The 23,006-nt window shown below is 45.0% G+C and overlaps 1 protein-coding gene across 3 annotated transcripts in view; it reads right to left on the minus strand.

The window, feature by feature from the left end:
• The window catches only part of LOC119176962 (synaptotagmin-15), a 368,621-nt gene that overhangs the window by 95,721 nt on the left and 249,894 nt on the right, over window positions 1-23,006 (minus strand). For all 3 annotated transcript variants that reach the window (XM_075878290.1, XM_075878288.1, XM_075878289.1), the window contains exon 5: window positions 9,375-9,468. In XM_075878290.1, coding sequence (XP_075734405.1) covers window positions 9,375-9,468 — 94 coding nt within the window. The remainder of the gene's footprint in view (window positions 1-9,374; window positions 9,469-23,006) is intronic.

Raw genomic sequence — 23,006 nt, forward strand, 5'->3', positions numbered from 1 at the left:
AATTTAGAAAATTAACGGACGTTTTGCACATGTCATCGTCATAGCAACCGACAAAATTAAGATTGGTATGAATTTTCTTAAAAGTGTAACAATTACTGCAAAATATCCGGTGGAGTTTACGAGAGATGTGGCAACATATATGGCTTAGTAGTTACCTAGTTAAAAAGACTAAGAAAGCATTCTTCGTTAGTAACGGCAAAAAAATTTTAAGCTGTACGAGCTGTTGGTAAAGAGATGCCGGGAAGGTAGTAAAATATGCTCGAAACAAGTTATTTCATGCACTGGCACCTGCTTACTACCTTTTCTTTTAAGTTGGGCTGACTATGGACATACCAAAGGTAGCGAGAGAACTGCTCCTATGGTAACTATAGTGTAGTTGTGCTACACGAGATCAGTCATCGAGCTACTTATTCCTTGACCATGGTAACGCGTTTAGCATAGCTTTGCAATTCCTATGCATTTGATGGCATCAGATTTATATTGTTACAATCATTTTTAGCTCAATAAAACTATCAAGATATGCCTTTCCTACGTTGAGGAAAATTAGTATTGGAATTGACCTGCCTGGCCATTCCCGAAGTAGGAATAAGCCAAGTTTTTTTCTTACACAGGAATTGAAAACAATGGAATTACGGCAAGTTGCAATTCCCTGGAATATAATTCGAATGAAATGAATTGAAGGTGCCCATTCCGCAAGACTGCTCACAGGTAGTATTGATACACCGGCCTATGAGGCCGATGTATACTTTCTAACAGGTCAGTGGAATTCCGCAAGCCATACGTGTAGAACAAATATTGTAACTGTTTTTATGTAGCGTCTTACATATGGGGTCTACAGTTTTGTCATGCGCAACACGCGAACAAAATTGCGTATGACACAGCACGCAAAAGGAAGGAAGTTGAAAAGCAACACTCTTTCTCTACTCTGTGCTTTTTTTTAATGTTCGCGCCCTGTGTTGTGCGCTGCCATAAACCAAACTGGACTCGCCCAATCTCCTAACCTCGCACGCAAACAAAGACTTCACAGTTTTACGAGGAGCGGAAAAGGCCTAAGTTAACACCATGTCTCTAAGCTACTTTTATGACATTATATGAAGTTCTAGGGACATAGGGCATAGCTACAAGCCTTTCTCCTCAGCTGGGTCTGGGTTGTTTCCACCTTTCGTAACTGTTACACTTATTCACAATTATTAGGCTAGGTAACCACGAAAGAACATAAATTGATCGAGGGGCTTGTTTTTCTGTGTTATGGACTAATAATTAAACCTACAGACAACTACACTAAGAAGACTGTATAAGACACTATTTGTAGTTTCTTAACATAACTATAACAATTCTCATTCAAATTTAAAGGAACTATCTAGAATTAAAAACCACCCTTTGCGTCTCTGGGATCACAACCCACAATCTCAGAATTACACGGACGATGCTCCGCCATTTGAGCTACGAAGGTGGACACTGCGTCGTCCGCATTTTCGTGCGGTACTTAAATTTGCTTAATACCTAATATTGTCGACCAGCACCACTCGTAGCCTAGTTGGCCTGGGTTAGATGAAGGGGATGCTATTAGTTATTATCATTATGCTAAGACTGTTACAATGAAGTCAGTAGAGGGAAGACCACATTACAATGCACATAACGACTAATGGACCCATGTACATTCGGTATAATGTTTCACTCAGTTGTTTTGAAGAAGATGACTTGAACAATAATCTCGATAATTATAGAATAATGACAAGCTAGCTGCTACAGGGCTCATGTTGCTTCGGTGTAATTTTGTACCATCATGATAAAATATTTGAGGTGCTTGGCGCTATTGTAGGTTGTCTAACTTAGGAAAGGAAGGTCACTTTTCTGAATGCTCTTCGTAACCACACATCCATGTCACAACTATGCGGTGTACGAACAGGAACCAGTCATTCACAATCGTGAACACAACATTGCAAAAAGCTGGCTTTCCAAATGCGAATTATCTATCTTTATTTTACAAAAAAATAGAAAAACATCTGCCCGCGTGGGTCTACACTGTGTCTGTGGAGTTACTCGGTGGTCTCCCGTCCCCTAATGGTCTTCTCCCTAGCGTAATCCTCCACTTTTTTGAAGCTCGGCTTTGGGAAAGTAGAACACGCGCTCGACGGTAACCCTTCAGTCACTTTCCCGTGAAGGCTTCCCGTCCGTCTTCGCAGCGTGTTGCCGGCATAGGTGAGCACAATCTCGCGTACGCACTTCGCTTTCAAGAAATGCAGTTAGGAGCAACTTGCGGAACTTCTGAGTTCAGAATGGACCACACTTTCATTAGAACGTGAAGGGTGGAGGGGTGTGAATTCAGGACTACGCTATAAGATAATAATGATGGTCCACCCTTCACGCCCTTATGAAAGTGTGGCCCGACATTGATATCTTATTGTATTATAGCGTAGTCCCTTCAATATATATATATATATATATATATATATATATATATATATATATATATATATATATATATATATATATTGCCACCTGATATGCTTGGGTGAGATCTGGGAGTGGAAGAAGACAAAGACGATCTGTCTGAGCTGCTGCTTGGCTAGTCGACTCAACGAACCCAATAAACCAAGTTTGTCTTAAGAAACGTGACAAGACTGGTGGAGTTGCTGGGTACAACGTCCCACGATCCACCCGATGCCCAAGACCCCGTCCAGCAGCCGGAACACAAGCCCTGCACCCGTGGACACACCTGTTCACAGAGTAAGCCGCCGTCAACGAGGCCTACCACCTGAGACACCAACCACTGGCGCAGCGACTATGACTTCAACACAAGATCCCGTGCAAGCTCCGACATCTTCCACGCCGATCTACTGCACCGTCCAGAACCCGCTCATGCCTAGCCCCTTTCATGGAAAACAGCACGAAGATGTTGACGACTGGCTGAGTGAGTTCGAACGTGTCGCAGCGATAAATTACTGGGATGATGCCGCGAAGCTCCGGAACGTGTACACTTGCCTAAAGGACGGTGCCAAGACGTGGTTTTTGAACAGGGATGATGTTTCTGACATCTTGGCGCGAGTTCCAGCGTCGCCTTCTGGAGACTTACAGGAGTCCCGACCGCCGCGAACGAGCGGAGCGTGCACTACAATCACGCATCCAGATGCCAAACGAGACCGTCTCGATGTACGTTGAGGACATGACACGGCTTTTCAAGCGAGCGGATCCTGCTATGGCAGAAGAAAAAAAGTTGCGCCACCTCATGCGTGGTGTGAAGGAACAACTTTTTGCTGGTTTGGTGCGTAGTCCCCCTAAGAGTGTTGCTGAGTTCCTTACTGAAGCGGCAACAATGGAGCAAGTACTGCACAAACGGTCTGCCCTGTTTGACCGTCAAGTGAATGCTGCCTCAACCCCCGAAATTTTCGCCACCCCTGGGAGCAAGAGCCCCGAATGGATTCGCGAGATCATCCGATCTGTCGTCCGGGAAGAAATGGAAAAGATGTACGGGACAAGACCAATCGATGTTGGTTCTATCACCAGTGTCATCCGTGACGAGGTCCAACAGGTGTTGCACGCCCATCGTTTTCCGCTGATGTCGGTTGATCCGGAAACGGCTCCTGTGTCTACTGACAGTCGCCGTCGTACGTACGCGGAAGCCTTGCGATCTGCCACGCCTCGTTCTGGTCAAGGAGTCCCGACCCAGCCAGTGCCGCACGTCCCGATCCAGCCAGTGCCGCACGTCCCGATCCATTCAGTGCCGCACGTCCCCCTTCAGACAGTGCCATACGTGCCGATCCAGACAATGATGCGTCAGTCGCGATTCAGTCGGCGCACGCTGGTTTGGACATCGATGGTCGCCGTGCACCGACGCGCAAGTCTGATCTCTGGCGTACGCCGCACAGACGACCCCTCTGCTACCATTGCGGTGAGACTGGTCACATTTACCGCGAATGCCCATACCGGCAACTTGGCCTGCGTGGCTTTTCCATCAATTCACCTCGTCCCCAAATTGGTCAAAGGCCGAGGGACATCGAAGAGTATCTCGCGCAACAGCGTGCACCCTTTACACGACGGCAATCACGGTCACCATCTCCGAGGAGACCCGCAGCCACTGGGTCACGTTTCGATGTGACGGCACGGTAACGCTCTCCAAGCCCCCGTCGGGAAAACTGAAGGCAGCGGCCTTCGGGGGCAAGGTCGCTGGGACTCAAAGTGCGGAAGACCTCCCATCGACGCTTGCACGCAACACGGAAGACATTCAACCAGAGAAGAATCGCAGTACCGAAGAAACGCCGAAATCCACATCTGAACCCAGGGACCGCGTGTCACTTGACATACCTGTGCTGATTGACGGTTTTCAGGTCAATGCATTGATAGACACTGGTGCAGACTATTCGATTACCAGCGGGAGGCTAGCAAAAGATCTCAGGAAAGTGATTACGCCGTGGAATTAAACGCGAATTCGAACTGCTGGAGGACACGCTGTAACACCACTGGGTCGCTGTACGGCAAGAGTGAAAATTCGTGCGGCAACGTTTGTGCTCAGCTGCCTCGTTCTGCGCGACTGTTCACGTCAGCTAATTGTCGGCATGGACTTCCTTCGGGAATACGGTGCCATCATAAATCTCCGCGAACGCATCGTGACCTTCTCGACTCAAGGCGCAACAGATCGAGACGCTGATAACTGCCGTAGACCTGCGCTGCGTGTTGCTGACGACAGTGTGACGCTGCCGCCTCGAGCGACTGTTCCCATCGAAGTCATTTGTGAAAACCTCCGGGACGGTGACGTGGTGGCTGAAAGCAACCTATCACTTCTGCTACTCCAAGGTGTATGTGCCGCCCGAAGTGTTGTGCGTGTCCGTAACGGACAGTCACAAATACTAGTTACGAACTTCAACTACGAGCACAGGCATCTTTTCCGCGGAACCACCGTAGCCTATGGAGACCCTGTTGCCGACGTCACGGAGTGCTTCGCGTCTGAGGAAACGCATGAGGATGAAGAATTCCTAGACCACATCGACATTAATTCGACGCTGTCAGACAAAAGAAAGGCTGCAATTCATGACCTTTTAAGGGAGTTTCGGTCTTGCTTCGCCTCTTCTTCCAAAGTCCATCAAACACACCTCGCCAAGCATCGAATTATTACCGACGATGACGTCCGCCTCATCCGGCAGCAGCCTTATCGCGTTTCTTCCAAAGAACGTGCGGCTATTCAGACAAGTAAAAGATATGCTCGATGACGGGATTATTCAACCATCCAGCAGCCCTTGGTCCTCGCCAGTCGTTCTAGTGAAGAAAAAAGACGGAACGCTGCGATTTTGTATTGACTACAGGAAGCTTAATAGCGTCACGAAAAAAGACGTTTACCCGCTTCCACGGGTCGACGACTCTCTCGACAGATTACGACGCGCGAAGTATTTTTCGTCCATCGATCTAAAGAGTGGCTATTGGCAAATTGAAGTGGATGAACGAGACCGAGAAAAAACTGCGTTTGTGACTCCAGACGGACTTTACGAATTCCGTGTTCTTCCCTTCGGCCTCTGTTCTGCCCCAGCCACTTTTCAGAGGGTGATGGACACAGTTCTCGCTGGCTTGAAGTGGCAAAGCTGCCTTGTCTACCTCGATGATGTGGTCATCTTTTCCGAGAGCTTCGAAGAACATCTGAAGCGTCTGAGAAAGGTTCTGGACCCCATTCGCACAGCTGAACTCACGCTGAAACCCCAAAAATGCCAATTCGGCTATGAAGAGCTGAAATTTCTGGGACATGTCAGTAGTGCGGATGGAGTGCGACCTGATCCAGACAAAACTGCTGCTGTCGCCGCCTTCCCTGTTCCATCAGATAAAAGAGCAGTACGCCGTTTCCTCGGCTTGTGCGCGTATTATCGCCGATTTATCGCCAACTTCTCGAAGATAGCTGAACCTCTTACGCGACTCACTCGAGATGACGTGCCTTTTACTTGGAGCGCAGAACAAGATGCAGCGTTCACAGAGCTACGGCAGAGAATGCAAACAGCCCCTGTTCTTGCCCATTTTGATGAGGACGCTGCTACAGAAATTCATACAGATGCCAGCAACGTCGGACTTGGCGCTGTCCTTGTACAACGACACGGTGGCGTTGAACATGTAATAGCTTACGCCAGTCGTACTCTTTCTCGAGCCGAGACCAACTATTCTACATCGGAAAAAGAATGCCTCGCAGTCGTGTGGGCGACGACCAAGTTTCGGCCTTACCTCTACGGTCGTCCCTTCAAAGTGGTGACTGACCACCACTCGCTGTGCTGGCTGGCAAATCTCAGAGATCCATCCGGCCGTCTCACTCGGTGGAGTTTGCGTTTGCAGGAGTTCGATATTACGATTGTGTACAGGTCAGGGCGCAAACATGAAGATGCCGATGCGCTTTGTCGAGCGCCTGTGGGGCACGCTGTCAGGGGCTCCGAGGATGAAGATGCCTTTCTCGGAGCAGTCAGCGATTCCGAATTTATGTCAAAACAGCGGGCAGATGACGAATTACGCCCAGCTATTGATTCCCTGGAAGGCCGGAACTCTCAGGTCCCTCGACACATTGCTCGCGAACTGTCCTCTTTTTGTCTAAGAAGAGGCATTCTTTACAAGAAAACCGCCCGTGGTAGCGACAAAGCCTTCCTACTCGTTGTTCCTACCGAAATGCGGGACGAGATCCTCCTTGCGTGCCACGACGAGCCCACGTCAGGACATTTGGGCTATTCGCGAACTTTCGCCAGAGTACGCCAACAGTATTACTGGCCGCGACTATCAACTAGTGTACATCGATACGTGAAAGGCCGCCGTGAGTGCCAGCGTCGCAAGACCCCGCCTGTGAGACCCGCGGGCCTGCTCTAGCCGATCGCACCACCACAGACACCGTTTGACCTCGTGGGAATGGACCTTCTTGGACCCTTCCCTTTGTCGTCCTCTGGGAACAAATGGATTATAGTTGCGACAGATTATCTTACTCGGTATGCTGAAACAAAAGCGTTACCCCGTGGCACATCCTCTGAAGTCGCGCAGTTCTTCATGCACCAAATCGTCCTATGGCATGGTGCCCCGTCATGCGTGATTACGGACAGAGGGACGTCATTTACAGCACGAATGATGGAGGACATTTTTAAATTGAGCTGCACAACTCATCGAAAAACGACGGCTTATCACCCGTAATCGAATGGACTGACAGAGAGGCTTAACAAGACCTTAGCGGACATGCTGTCAATGTACGTTGACGTACAACACAAAACCTGGGACGAAATTCTTCCATACATCACGTTTGCATACAATACGGCAACGCAAGAAACAACGCGATTTCCGCCTTTCCGACTCGTTTACGGACGCAACGTGCGAACCATGCTCGATGCTATGCTTCCGTGTGACCAAAGCAATGAAATCGCTCCAGACGCTGAGCAATACACTCAATACGCCGAAGAAGCTCGTCAGCTAGCTCGCATAAACACCAGCCACCAACAAGATGAAGACGCACGACATTACAACCTCCGCCATCGAAACGTCACCTACCACCCTGGGGACCGAGTGTAGGTGTGGATCCCTGTCCGACGACCAGGCTTATCCGAAAAACTCCTAAGCCGTCATTTTGGACCGTGCAAGGTCCTTAGACGTGTCACCGATCTTACCTACGAGGTATTTCCGGACGGCGCAGCGTCTTCTTGTCGACAGCTTCGGTCCGAAACCGTGCATGTCGTTAGGCTGAAGCCCTACTTCACACAGTAGCCCTTGTGATTCACGTGTTGCGGCATGCCGTGACATTGTGCTGCTGCTGCTGCTGTTTGTGTTCTCCTGTGTTTTTATGCCTTTTCTTTTTGCGCTTGGCGCAAGCATTGGCGAAATTTCCTCATTTGCGCTGCGAGTACTGGCACTCTCCCTCTTTTGGTTCTCTGTATCTGCGTGTGTATGCCTTCATTTTTTTTTCGTTACGAGCATCGAGTCGATGCTTTCAAAGGGGGGACTAATGCCACCTGATATGCTTGGGTGAGATCTGGGAGTGGAAGAAGACAAAGACGATCTGTCTGAGCTGCTGCTTGGCTAGTCGACTCAACGAACCCAATAAACCAAGTTTGTCTTAAGAAACGTGACAATATATAGTCCAGTATATCCTCCGTGAGCGGTCACAACGTGGTTTATTTCGACGTTTCGGCCTAGAGTCTGGCCTTCATCAGGATTAAAGATACAGTTTGTTGGTGCTCAGCTTTATACAATCTCAAATCAGAGGGCAAGAAAAGAGGAAAAGAAACAAAAAAAGAAAAAAAGAAAAAAAAGAAAAAAAGGAAAGAAAAGAAGAAAAAAAGAGAAGAATAGAAAAATAATATACGGTGGACGCCCCTCGGGTGCCCCCCTTCCACTCTTCCTTCCACTTCCCCCTTCATCTCTCTCCCCCAACTCCCCTTCACCTTTCTGATGTCAGCGGTCTGTGTATGTTTCCGTTCACTAACGTATTCCTCCCGATCAGACGACCCCTCCTGGCACTGGCGGTTCGGTGTGGGGCAAAAAAGAGCTTTTCAGGAAGTCCTAAGCCTTTAACTACTCGGGGTCCCGTAAACAATTCGTCGTAGAAGGAGGGGTGCCGCGTATTGTGGCAGAGGCTGGTAATCGGGCATTTCGGGAAGTTCTAAGCCTTTAACTACTCCGCTCCCTGTCAACATTTCGTCGTAAAAAGAGGGGAATAGGGGTGCCCCGTACTGCGGTAGGCTGTGCAAGCGGGTGCACAGCCTACCGCAGTAGAAGCGTGCAAGGAATTCGCATTGATTGAACCTGCTTGCACAGCCTACCGCAGTACGGGGCACCCCTATATATATATATATATATATATATATATATATATATATAGGCAGGCATGGTGGTTGAGTGGCCGTAGCGTTGCATATAGTCCAGTAGATCCTCCGTGAGCGGTCACAACGTGGTTTTATTTCGACGTTTTGGCCTAGAGTCTGGCCTTCATCAGGCCAGACTCTAGGCCGAAACGTCGAAATAAAACCCACGGAGGATCTACTTGACTATATATATATATATATGTATTGGAGGGCAATAGGTCAATTAATAATGAGCACCCCTTTCAAATGCAACTATGAAACGCTCACCGAAACCATCACCACAAGAAGCGTGATCAATGTTACCAGCGACCAGCGGCTGTTCCTTATCTACTGATAGATGTTGCACATTGTGTCTTTTCGTACTTATATATTGCTATTCAACCAAACTCAGAAATCAGACCCTCCCCCCCCTCCCTTCGTTTGCCTGTGTGTCTCCATTTTCCGGCATGGGTAATTCGAAAAATAAATGCACTACACACGGACGCGGTGTATTGAAAGTGCTTGCAGTTTGTGTGGTTAGATTTTTCTGCGGCACAATACGGTAAGTTATCCAAGGCCAAGGCTTCCACTCACCTGGAATATGTAGGTCTCGTCGAAGACGGGATTGCAAGTTTTCTTCTTAAATTTCGTCTGCTGATATCTCCGCTCGTCAGGTAATATTTGAATCCTGAAATGATCAAACAAAAGAGAGAACTCTCACTTAGCCAACCAATAAACTTAAAGAACAATGAATATTTCGGGCATTTAAATCATTCGGAACCATATGCATTAGCTTTAGCGCACGAGGTTATTGTGTAGAGCAGCTGTAATCGCTGAGCACGAGAACTGTGAGCCCATGGGCACAAATAAACGTGGAAACTCACTCTATGAATCTTAGCACCGGTGGCCATACCATTTGACTTGAACTTCAAAGCTGGAAATTGGCTGATATTGTACACGCTGATTAAAGAAACGAGGTAGCTGTTGTTTCTGCCATAAACATTTGACTTTTTTGTATTAGTAACGATGCTTAAAAACATTGGTTGTCAAATGTCAACTCATATAAAGTGAGAAAACATATAAGGACGAGGAAAAAAACAAACAAAAAACATTGGGCATTCACTTAGGCTCTCAGGCTTTAGTTCGAAGTTTAGCTTTACGAAAGAAAGAGCCAAAATAAACTGTTATCCAAACATTAGTTTTGTTCGCTATAGTTACCCATCAGTTATCCTTTCACAAGGTACGACAGGCTGAGAGGAAGCCTGCTGAAAGATCTATCAGTCATAACACGAATGTTCACGACTGTTCTTTTAATACCACCGTTAAAAATATGCAGTCTTTTCAAAGTTAATCTAGCAATAACATTTTAACAAAAACGCATTTATAGGTATACGCGAAATCTACTTTCAAGAGCCATTTATGCGCTTCAAGGGCATTTTCCACCAATAATTGGAGTTTTGAAACATATAATGAACAATAACTTCACAGTACATGTTTGTGATACCAAGATTACAGTGAGCTTTTATATTTTAAACGCTAAGACTATAGTATTTATAGGCAATTTCACTTTTATTATTCTCCATATACCTGTAAGCCGAGCACCACTTGTTAACGACTTCTGAAGAAAACAATTTGCACAAAGCAGCACACGGACAGACATAGAACACGGCCGGGATTGACGTTCTCTCTTTGTCCAAGACTTGCTTAGCAATAATTTTTTCTTACTTCAGTAGTCACGAACCAAGGAGCCCCCCCCCCCCCCCCCCCCCAAATGTTTTGTTAACAACTCTAGTTGGTTGTACGCCGCACTCATTACTCGCAAACGTGGGCGCTCATTACTTTTGATTGGATAGATTAGCCCACTGTAGTCATTTGTCGACGCTGTTAAACGTCCCGAAATATGTCTATCCGAAATATGTCCGAAAGATGTCCGACATATGTCCCGAAGTATGACTATCATAGTGGTGGGCTTGGGAAGACGCCTGCTCAAGTTCAACCGAAAAAACGGCCAAGTCACTGAACGACCAATGCAGCTTCGGTCACACTTCGACACACTTGGGAGCGAACCGACACGAACACATGCAGGAAATATTTTAGACACCGTCACTGCGATGTAACATCGCGGTCACAACACAAACTTGAGAATGTAGAAACAGTGAAAAACTGCGTGCATTCGCCTAAAATGTTCGCAAATTGATCGTGGCGTTCAATCCTGGAGCACTAGTTGTAAACACACAAAACGAGTAAAGCGCACGTCTTTAGTGTCTGTCGTGACAAGCCTATCTGCACCAGACAATGACTCCACTGTTCACCCGGAATTTCTGGGCCTAGAAAACGTCATATACAATAGACAGTGCTTTTACTGGCAGAATGAAAAGCTAATTAATATTTGTTATTCCCGTTTTTTCTAATGTAAGTTTACTACAGTAGGCTTAAAACTAAACGGCAGCTTTTCAGCTGGAAGTAGGGGAAAAAAACACAAAAGAACTTGTGAAGGCGCGTACGGGCATAGACCGAAGAGATCTTAAAAAAAAAAAGCGTCCAGCGTTTTAGAACCTGTTCTACATGGATCGATGTCGAGTGGCGTTTTTCTCAGCTGCATTTCCAAGAAATGGGAATAGCAAGTCTGCATATCCCAAAATGGTATTCCCATTTCCGAAAGAAGTTTGTTCGAGATTGATTCGTTTGAAATGAACTTTCGAACATATTCCCGGCACGTGAAACTTGTAGTCAAGTCTGTTCGACGAGCGCTGTTTACGGCAATCCTGATTTTTTATATTGTAGAGCATCTAATAAAATATATAGCTATTGCATAAATTTATTCAGTTCAGTTAGACAAGAAAACACTACAGTTTTATAATTTTTCTCGCTTAAAACGTACACTATAAAATTTTCACATATATCTTGCTAGCCATTTTTCTATACCAATTCACGTAACCAAAACTGCATAAAAATATATCTCTGAGGATGACATATGCGTAACATTGGGCGAAGAAACGTCTGCCGACCTGGTGATGAACAGCAGCCAGATAAATATTGAAGTAATATACAACGTGAAGTAGGCTAAGTTCACTCTTTATAAAGCGATATTTTTCTTTTTTGATATCATAGCAAAACCAAACAACAACGTCGGATGTACAGAAGGGGCATTGCTTGACGGCAGTTCAAAATGTCTGAAGGGAGAAAGAAAACAGAATACAAAAAGCTCAAAAGCATAGATAATTTCTTTCGAGTTTTGAGTTATGCATATAGGTTATCAATCCGCTGTGCCCTTGGATGTTATTAAGGCCAAAAATACAACTACCGATAGAAGAGATAATATCCAAACGATGCAAGGTTCCTGACATCTGCAGTTCAACTTGAACTATTCCAGATTTAAACCCTATACCTGCAGCACACTCAATTGTACAGACGGTAAGTGTCATGAATATTTCTCTGCTTCAGCTTTTGTCAACACACCTTTAGCTCCAGAGCAAACGTCTAAAATACCTCGAGTGACATATTCGACTGTTGCAGAAGTGTTTTGAAATGTATGTGAGGTGTTGCACTTCACGACATCAGCTAAAAATGCGCAAAATGGGTCATTTAGAGCTATTTGCAAGTCGTTGTGGCATAGCTAAAAACCAAAAAGCAATATAGCACACAATAACATAAATGCAATTATTCTTCCCCTTTAACGCAACAAAATTCCAGTGCCCCTAAGATGGACATCCTGTCAGAGAAAATACATTGTTCGATTAGAGATCTAAATCATACCTGTAGTTAATAGACCATTGTATAAAACTACCAACACTGTAATATCTGAACTAAAATAAAGAAATGAGAGTATCGTAGCACCCCTTGCGTCTTGGTGGAATATTTACGCCAAGCCTCAGTGTTTCACTGTGTTCTTGTGGGCGCCGAGAATAATATGTGCATCATCTACTAGTCGAGTGCGTGACTCAGTTCGAAATGTATTTCCAACAAATCCGATACATTTATATGCAGACTGTTCACTTTAAAGAAAATGCCTAGTCTGTGGCCAACAGCGAGACTATAAAAAGCGCTTGCCGCCGCGGGAAGCTTTCTCAGAGAAGAAACAAATCAATGGAAATATTAAATATTTAGTTTATCATAAACGCCAGATCAGTGACATAAGCATTGCTGAGCGTCCAAAAGTGTGTCATGTTATGATCATTAATAACGAGAACTAGCAGACAATGATGCCGAGAAAAGTATAGGGGCTTTTATTTGTAGTAATTTTATTGTAAATCACAAAAAATAAAAGCGGACGGAACGATAACTTGCCGCTGTGAGAACCGAACCTGCGACTTTCGAATAACATGTCCGATGCTCTAACAATTCAGCTGCAGTGACAATCAGTGCTTCCTCTCCTTCCCAACACACACACACAAAGAAGCAACCTTTGTCTTCCCGCCCGAATAAAAATGGTGTTGCTATTATCCTGTCCATACTCTTCAGCAGCTTAGCTGACCGATCTTGTGAGAAGGTATGAGTAACATTTTATTTCTTTTCTTTTGTTATGTTTCAAGCCTACCCACATATACTAATGTCGTCGTAAAGAGGTCAGGAAGTCATACCCGCCTTTCGTCGGTTCTACGACCACTGCATCGGGTGCGATGCAAGCAGCCCACATGCGGGCTCTCGACAGAATCACAGTGTCACACCGGCAATTCAGCCCCGACACGGCTAACTGTTCTCAATGCAACTTGCCTTCCCAGGCTCTCACAGTAAACATAGAAACGAATTCGCCAGACTCTCGCGGTTGTGTTTTCGTTCTTCAAAAGAACAACGCAACGCAGCCCTCATTCAGCCGCAAGGCATGACACAGAACGAAAGTAAGCTTTATTTAGGTAGTCCAATGTCTCAGTATGACGCAAATCCAGAACCAAATCTTGCATTAGCATTTATAGAATATTCTTAGAGTAAGCATATAAAATAGGGGTCCTCAGGTCATTCAGAACTGTTTGAACACATCGAGATGCCCGCCCTTCACACTTCTCCTCTTTCTAGCTGGCATGTCTATTTCGGTGTATGCTTAGTCCGTAAACTCAAGACCGCTTAAACGCTGATGTCCGAGTGATATGTCTCGAATGTATGGTACGCGGTGGCCTCTCCAATGACCCGCTGCCAAGAGCTTTAGTTTTGATGACAGCTATAGCCCGAAGGCAAGCTGTTTTCTTCAAAACCTCCCACTTAGGCTCCGCCTAAAAGCAAGGTTTTTCCACAGAACCTTGCATGCTTTTATTGTGAACCATCTTCAATGCAGTTACAAGGTCACGCCGCTCTAAGGCGCAGTAAAATCCCGAAGCCTCAGGAGTCAATTGAAAATCGAGTGACACTGCGTGCCACCACATCACATGATACGCCGAAGGTTTCTCGACTACACCTGCCGACGCATTGGGTCCAGAAAAATTTCGCTGTGTTTTCGCTCACAATAAGCATGTGAATGGCTCTGTAGTATGCAATTTTGTTAAAGGCAAAAGTATTAGATTTTTATGTTTATAGGTCGTGTGAGGTGAAGAAAAAATCACGTGAGCGCGCGAGCAGCACATTCTCTTCGTCTTTATGACTCTCGCATTGAAAGAATAGTAAACTCACACTGAATGCAAAAAAGGGTCTTCTTTTTTGTGTTTGCCGTGAAGTCGAAAAGAAAAATGTTTGTGAGTATGGTCACTTTCTCATTCTCTCATCAGCATCTTCAAAAACGGAGACAGGCGTTCGGACTCAAGCGTAATGTCGAATGACGCTGGCTGAAAACACATGTTAGGCCTGTTACATTGTAAAGTTCTCTTCCTGAAAAGTGTATCATGTGTTGGAGGCGCGAGGGGTATATAACTCCATCGTCGTTGAGCAAAAGGTCAAGCGCATAAGTGAAGTCAAGTCGCTAATTCAGGTCTAATGCAAGGTGTCAGTGACGGTATAGAATCAACAACTTCAACTTTTTGTTATCTACAGTGCCGAGTTACGCGTTATGCAAGCCAAAGGCACGAACTCAAACGGATTCGTTTCGTAAGCGTCGGTTGCAGCGCGAAGGTATTTATTTCTAGCATATGTGATGCAATGATCGTCAAGCGCACAATGTTTATGTATGCTTCCAAGAAAGATAATTTTACGCCGCCGAATCCGCCAACCAGCACGCACGTTGAACGTCAACATGCACATGTGCGCTTTTTTCCCTCTTTTATTTCTGGATTATTGAACTGCAGCACGTGACTAAGCGTCTGTTTCCGAAACAATCCGTGTTCATATCCCCCAAGGTCTTTTAGCTGCTCGTTTCGAAACACGCAGCACAGGGTGAGGAAAACGACTGAGATCGATATGTGCGCGACGAGTAATGTGCTCCCGTGCTTTTTCTGTGCTGTTAGACACTGGATCATATATATATATATATATATATATATATATATATATATATATATATATATATATATATATATATATATATATATATATATATTACGCTTTTTCCCGCTAAAGGGAACCATGTGTAGATGCGAAGCAGCGGAAGGTAACGTTCACACTGGCTGCAGCGTTGACGCTGGCACTCATCGTGGTGTTGCGCAGGAAAGAACTTGGGAACTTGGGGAGGAGCAAAGCACCCAGTGATGGATCGGTGTTTTCTACGGAAACATGCCAATCGCTGCTAATGGGCAATGACAGACAGAATACTCCGATTGGTTACAGAGACCCGAAGTCCTCTTTCAGTTAAAGCTTACGCTGAAAATGTTTATTGTTCAACAATGCACAGGAGAAATCCCCCACTGGCACTAACTTGGATGCCAATATCTATCAATATACAGTGCCTATATATATGTTGTGGCTAGTAAACGGTTTTGCAGCGCAAGCAGTCGGTTTTTAGGGGCAAAGCTCCATATAGCGGCACCCGTTCGTCCCTCGTAGATGTAGTAGTAGTGATAGTGTGTAACCAGTATTACATTTTGACCTCCAAGATAGTGCTGGTGAGAGATTTCTTCTGTGCGTTGTTGAACAATAAAATATAGTGCTAAATGTACATGCCAATGGCTCCTAAGGGGGAATGAGAGACAGGAGAATTCAGCTTTTAGTTAACGCGCACGCTGTGAATTTTTTATTGTTCAACAACGCACAGAAGACAAGAAAGGGTTGCTACGTTATACTCACTGGGCGTAACCTCCTAGGTTTTAGAAAGGTTTAACGAGCGTTGGGCCGCAGTGCCATGAATACAGTGAACTAGTATATACCATGAACTCGAGGTGGTTAAAGGTGGGAAGTAGACACGAAGCGCAAGCCGTAAGAAAGTGTGCGTGTGCCTCCTCACGTTCAGTACTTGAAATGTCCGCTGGATGGTGGTGCTTCTATATGAGGAATATATAATGAAAAGACGCGAGATGGTGGTACTTGGAGTGTTGAATAGGTGGGAACGGACACACAGACAGATGCATTGACGGACACACGGATGGCTGCACGGACGGATGGACGATGAACGGACGCAGGAGTGAATGCATGGACGAAAGCAGGGACGGACGCACAGATGAACGTGCGGACGCACGAACAGACACACGTACGGACGGGCGGATGGATGCAAGGGCGGCCACAGAGACGTATGCATGGATGGACGGAAGCAAGAACGAATGGACGGACGGATGCTTCGCCCCACTATCCATCATTCACTCCGTGGATATGTTGCCATTTTTTTTTTCAATCAAGAAACTCGCTAGCAGGCGCTGCCTGCGTCAGCGTTGCGAGGCGAGAGAGGGGAGATCTATGACAGGAGAAAGTGCGGGAGGGGACGCACATGCGCAATGGGGGTGTAAGCGCCGTGGGGAGGGATGACCAGAAGAAAAAAGGGGGATCGAGCATAATGGGCTAGCAGACGCTGCCTGTGTCAGCGTTGCTAAGCGAAAGGGGGAGAGTGTAGGATAGTAGACAGGGGCGCGCACGCGCAGTGAAGTGCGTACGCCATCGGATCGAGCGAGCTCATAAGATGCTCCACATCTAAAAAGAGGGGGGGGGGGGGGGGCAGCGCATAGAATGTATCTCTTGGGAGCCAGCTGCGTCACAGTAGGCTTGACTGAATCGCCTCGGATACCCAATAAGGGACGTTACCGAGTCAAAACATTTTTAACTTGAATACTTGCCTTTTTAGTTGTTTTTTGCCTCCAAACATTGAACGGCAGGAAATAAATAGAGAAAAATTTTGAGCCCTTAATGATACATGTCGTGCGGTGTATACACGTCAAGCATATTAGCCGCGAGGCTACGACATGATACAAAACGTACATAAAAAGATGCAATAAATAAATAAAAAACTTGGAAAAAAGCTGACAAAACTGGCACCGGTGCAAATGACATAGCAACGCTCCATCAGAACCAAGCAAACTATGCTACAGGCAGGAACTCGCGCGCGCTTCCATCCATCACCATAGGACGACGTCCTCGCATTTCTACTCCCGCCAACAAATATAAAATAAAGTACTTCAATGTAGCACAATGAAGGAATATTACAAACTTTCAGCGAAAAGAGCGGAGAGTTTTGTCTTTTGTGTTCACTTTCTCTCATCTTCTTTTTTCCTAACACAAGTTCCGCTCATGTCGCTTCATTTCTTTGCACAAGGCCGAGAATACTGCGCGAAAAAGTCGCACGTGTTTCCCTGGAGGCCATCTACGGGTATAGCGATCGCGAGAGCTTTGCATATTGCCCCGCAGGCAGTTCGGAACACCTGGTCACAGTACAGCGTTGATAGGAAGGACGCACTGACGGGCAATGAGAAAAAGAAGGCCGATTCAAGCGCAACCTTTGCCGCCATACAGTATAGAGCACTAGGTGTAGCGAGACGTTCTTAGGAGACTGCGCGCGCTCGCGTTGGGAAAATACCGGGCGGTGGTGTCCTTGAAAGGAGGCACCCGCACGCTGCGGGGCTCGCTTAAGATTGCTTCTGACCACTCGAGGACCGCGAGAAAATTCCTCGGGAACGTGCTTCACGGGTCACTGCACCTTGCACGAATGTTGTGGAAGCACGTTTTTGAGATTGACTGCATTCTTAGTGCTATCATAATAAGCAGCACCGGCTGCATTTTCGAGATGGGCAGTGAGAGAGATCGATAAGTAGAAAATAAAAGAACTTGGGCCTGACGATGCCTGAAAGGGCATGTGTTTTGATGAACACATCCCCTTTCAGGCAATATGGGGAGGGGAGAAGAAAACTATAAATGTTAATAGGGTCGATAAGTAGAGTTACGGCACGCATTTACTCCAAGTTGACATCATGAGGGGATTGAAGATAAATAAATAAAAGGTGGCATCAAGATATATTACTTCTATTTCTCTCCCTCTCTCTCTTTTTGTTTTGAACTTTTTGGTTCTTAAGACGCAGCGCCAATCATAGGACGCAAGATGACCAGCAAAGCCTGTGTTAAGCGCCTTTGGAGTACAGTGCTGTCCTGGGTGATTATTCATACGAGGCCAGTCAGACCTTTGATCTTTGTAGTGCTTACAAAATATTGTACGTATTTGGTACGAGTATCAGACTCCATAAAGACTGCATTAAGAGCGGTGGCGTTCACTTGAGGTTCCTGGAGAAATAAAGTGGCTTTTGAGACAATCATCAGAAGTAATAATTATGGCCCGCGCGGAATTCTGCCAGTCTACTTTGAGTGTGTCACCTGGATAGCTTCCCTCCTCCCAAGGCACCGTGATGATCCGTGAGTGCAGGAAGAAATTGTTATGCTACCTTGCATGAATTATTTTAGGAGAAATGGTCTCAGCAAGATCATGTAGCTGTTCAGATAATAGAAATAAAGTTACTTATTTTTTTTCAATCATTTACGTCGTTCGAAGGAGGCCTTTTATTTGAAAAAGCAACTTACTCTTCAACTTAACAAAAACTCTTGAAAAGCAAAACTTTCCTTCAAGTTATCGCTGTAAATGCCACTCGGCACTTCAAAAGAAGCCCCCCCCCCCCCCCCCCTGGCATTCAGTAAATTGAAGCTAATGAAAACGGGGGAATTCACTGCGAATACAGCGTTACTTGTTGGTGGTGAGAACCTATAGTATCCCATTTTCCACGAGGAACTGTTTGTAGCAGAGCAGCAACCTAATTGATGCCAAGGGGAGAATTGTTTTCGGGGTGGTTGTGACCTCCTATGAGATAACCTAGTGAAATCTTTACATTCAAGCTTCTAGAAGTTTCCTTTTTTGTTGGTATTGTTGTTCAATTTGACGTAAAGGCGTTTCGGCAGAAGAGTAACATATCTATAGACACAAGTTTTCTCCGGCGTTGTGTAGTACAATTAAACTGTCAGACGAGTCTCCCTGAGACGAGTTGAATGACTGCCGAGTGTCTACCAAGTGGGCCTTTCGAAATTTCTTACTTTTGCTATGCATTCTCGGTTTCATTTTGTGGAATTCCAAGAGTGAGGTAGAGCTTCCGTTTCAGCTAAAAATGAAAGGCCAATTATGGTGGACGCTCTGTTTGTCTAGAAAGCAAACCAGAAAACAATAAACCATACCCAGAGTCGCACGAACATAAATACTGTGTTTCTACACCGAATTAAAATGCTAAGTAGCAACGTTGAGTCCACAAATGAAATCATGTAGGCACGTTAGTAAAGCTGAAAGCAAATGAAACACCTTATGAAAAATTGCGACTATCTGTAAAAGGGTAAAGAGTTTAACTTGAATGTTGAACTTGAATGAAGAATGTAACTTGAATGTTGAATGTAACTTGAATGAAGAGTTTAACTTGAATAAGAGTAGAGTTAAGCTTGTAAATTAAATATATAAGCACAATGCTTTGGCAGTTATTTGTTTGAGAACGGAGGATTACCTTGTTTTCTTTAATAAATGTGAATCACACCGATGAGGAGTGACAGTTACTCGCTCCACTCCTAACCTCAGCAGCGTGTTTCATCGGAGAGAAACAGATGTTTGCTTTAAGCATATTTATCCTCAGTCTTGCTTGTTTAAACATGGAACGAGAACTGCCTCCCATTTTGAGTTACCGTGCAGATCACGATCATAGTGACTGTCTAGGAATAATGTTTTAGAGGTCGATCATCCGTGAGCGAAAGTTTGTTCAGCCAGCACTTAAGCATCAGGCACCTTGCAGAACGGTGAAAGGCCAACGGTGTAAAACTTTTCGCGGGTATTTGTTTGCTACCCGAATACATTTCAAGGTGTGTTCATCGAGCACATCCGAACCACTTAGGTTTTTTTTCTTATAAGTAGCAAACAAAATACTACTTCAACTATTCTCACCATTGTCTGTACGTGTTGCTTTGCAGGAAATGCACAGACCACATTGGCGTTCCTATAAACAAGCGGGAAACAAAGATGAACTGAAAAAAAAAACCGACATTGCATGCACGTGTTGGCTAATGAAGCGCCACACGCAGCGTCAAGCTTTTTGTAAAAAATAAAAACGAATAATTAGAGGCATCTATGGATAGTCTTTGCAAAACATTAAGCCGGTATTAAAAAAGTTATAAAGCTATAAGAACAAAGCCACTCTTGCTAAAAATATCGTCGTTATTTTCCAGGTCTGTCTTTTGAAAAGGTCACTATCACATGCGCTTTAAATCACAGTATACAGAAAGCTAGGTTCTTCAACTCTTTAATATTTACTACAACACACGCGATACAATTCTGAAATTACAAAGCAGTTCGGCAGAACCCTTTTTTCTAAGAAATCTGCATTTATTTCCGTGTGGCTTCGTCCCACCTCAAACAGACAAGTACTTGCCAACGCATTGCGGTGACTGGATGATCGGCCACTTTTTGTGGATGCGCCATTACAGCACCGTCCATATATCTCGACAGACCACAAGACAGTGATAGCTCTTTTGTGCACTTTGAGGACGACGGGCTTGTGTGAACGCCTCCGACTTGCCGTGGAGTTCCACACTGCAGTGAATTCACTGCCTCTCTCACCTTTTTTTTTTTGTTCTCTTCCCTCCTATCCTATCTCTTCTTTCTATTCGCCTCCTCTAATTACGCAAGCGTAGGGTAGCCAACTGCAAGTTTTTCTGACTAACCTCCCTATACACTCTCGTTTTCTGGTTGCTTTCTTCCTTCCTGCCTTCGTGCTACAAACGGGTTCTTATTAATTTCTCTTCATTATGGAAGTGAAGCGAAGCGATAGTTTTGATTTAAAAATTTGTAGCACAAATCAAATATCGACTTAACCGAAACTCTTGAAGTACGTTTATTTTAAAATTCAGTGTCACTCACTTTAGCGCCACAGATATGAGGTGTAAGCTCTTGGGGAATATCACAATGACATGAAGGTTTTATTCAGGACATTATCATTTTGCATGAGCCCCATGCATTCGTTTATTGATCATGCAGCAAATGTGGCTAGACATACAATAAAGTAGCGAAAACGGAACGCATGTACAGAAGCAATACGTAGGAGGAAAAAAATCGCTTCTGGAACGTCAATTTTCTCTCATCTTTTCTAAATCTGAAGTTTTCCAAACGTCAATGAGCTATTGTAACACCACCATTATTTTAGGCACCTAATAAACTTTTCTAAGGAAATGTTGGCCACACGTTTTTATTGGCGCAAGCATTCTTGAATACGACCATGAAACATTCAAATGCATACTGGCTATAGGGTATTATTAAGAAAAAGAGAAGGTTTGCACACGTGGATAGCCCCTCCTCGTATAAGTTTTCTGGAAATTTAGACAGGCTGGCTGAAACATTTAGTAACACAGACAAATATGAAAGGAAAACGATAGAGAGAAAAGGCAGGGATGCAAACCAGTTTGGCATAACCGGTATGCTACCCTGCAAAGGAAGAAGACATATGGGAGATAGAGAGAACAAAACAAAAGAGAAAAGGAGGGGAGCAGCACATACAAATAACGTCACAACGTAGAGCGGCAGTCTTACGTGGTATACAGCATCATATTAGGAGTCTTTAGCCGTTGGTGCAAGTATGTTGTCCTTAGAAAATTTATCAATGCCTTGGTTGCTTGAATTCTCGATGACTTTTCAGAATGGCTTTAGAGAACAGTTTATAGTGTCATTATTTTTTCGTCAAGATGAGTGAAAGCGAACGAGAGGGGTCATCTCGGAACAGCGTAGCGAGGGCAGTCGCCGAAGATATGCTGCAAAGTCTCCTCAGCGCCACAGGCGTCGCAAAGAGCGTTGTCGGCTATTCTTATCTGAAACGAAGGTGATTTATTGAAGGCCACATTTAGCCATAAGTGGCACAGCACAGCGGACTCTTTTCAGCGGAATCCCCGAGTGAAATAAATGGCGTTGAATTCCGTGAAAACTTCTAGACTACCATGTGGAGCAACTTAGCGAAATATTGCCTTCTCTAATGCAGCGGAAAACGTACAATGTCTCTCTAACGATCGGGCTATGCTTTTCATTACCTCCGTCAAACCTTCCCCTAGAGACTACGTATGATGACGGCGTGACGTTATTATATGACTTTTGCCTAGATATGTTAGTATCGAAAGTTAAAATAACTTGAACGAACACAAAGAAAACTTCTGAAACGATAATGTTTATGGTGCCTCGGTTATGCATACTTCTCGAAATACCACTGCATGAAAATTATACACATAAAACATCACTGCCGGAATTCACAGAAGCGTCCTTTCTAGGAATTGATCCCAAGAGAAAACTTCAGGTAAGCCCAGTGTTGGACATAACGTAAACGAACCATGCTAGCCTAAAGACAAGAGTAGTCACGAAAAAAAAACTTCTAGAATTAGGCCCCAGCTTGGCATTCCTAGTATTCGTCGGCCGTTGTTTAGAGTAGTGTTTACAGAACCTCCGCAACGTAAAATTGGGGCGGTATCTAAGTTACGCTGATAGCTACAGTGGTGAGCGCGTCTTTACATACCAGGTCTTATTTTCGTTTGTGCGAATAGAACATTGTGCACACAGAAATTCACTTGAATCCAAGTAGGCGCGTGGGATGAAAGTGGGCGTTTATGGCTTTCGCAGCTTAGGAATGCGTGCGAGCGTGCTTAGCCATTTTGTGAAAATGAACGGAAAGCTGCAGAGGTGGCGAGAATGATAGCAATGCAAAACGGCGTCCGTTGTCGCCTGAACAACACGACTGAGCCTGTGCTGCTACTGGCAAAGTGCTGTAAACGCGTCCAGAGGAATCTCTGTGCAGTTTAGTCGTGCTATTGCAGCATATATAAGCTCGATCTCGACTTAACCGAAAGTTGCGGGATAGACATTGCGCGTCGCAGGAATCGAAACCACAAATAGAGATG

This window comes from Rhipicephalus microplus, chromosome X (genome assembly GCF_043290135.1).
Source record: "Rhipicephalus microplus isolate Deutch F79 chromosome X, USDA_Rmic, whole genome shotgun sequence".
NCBI classification, from domain to species: domain Eukaryota; kingdom Metazoa; phylum Arthropoda; class Arachnida; order Ixodida; family Ixodidae; genus Rhipicephalus; species Rhipicephalus microplus.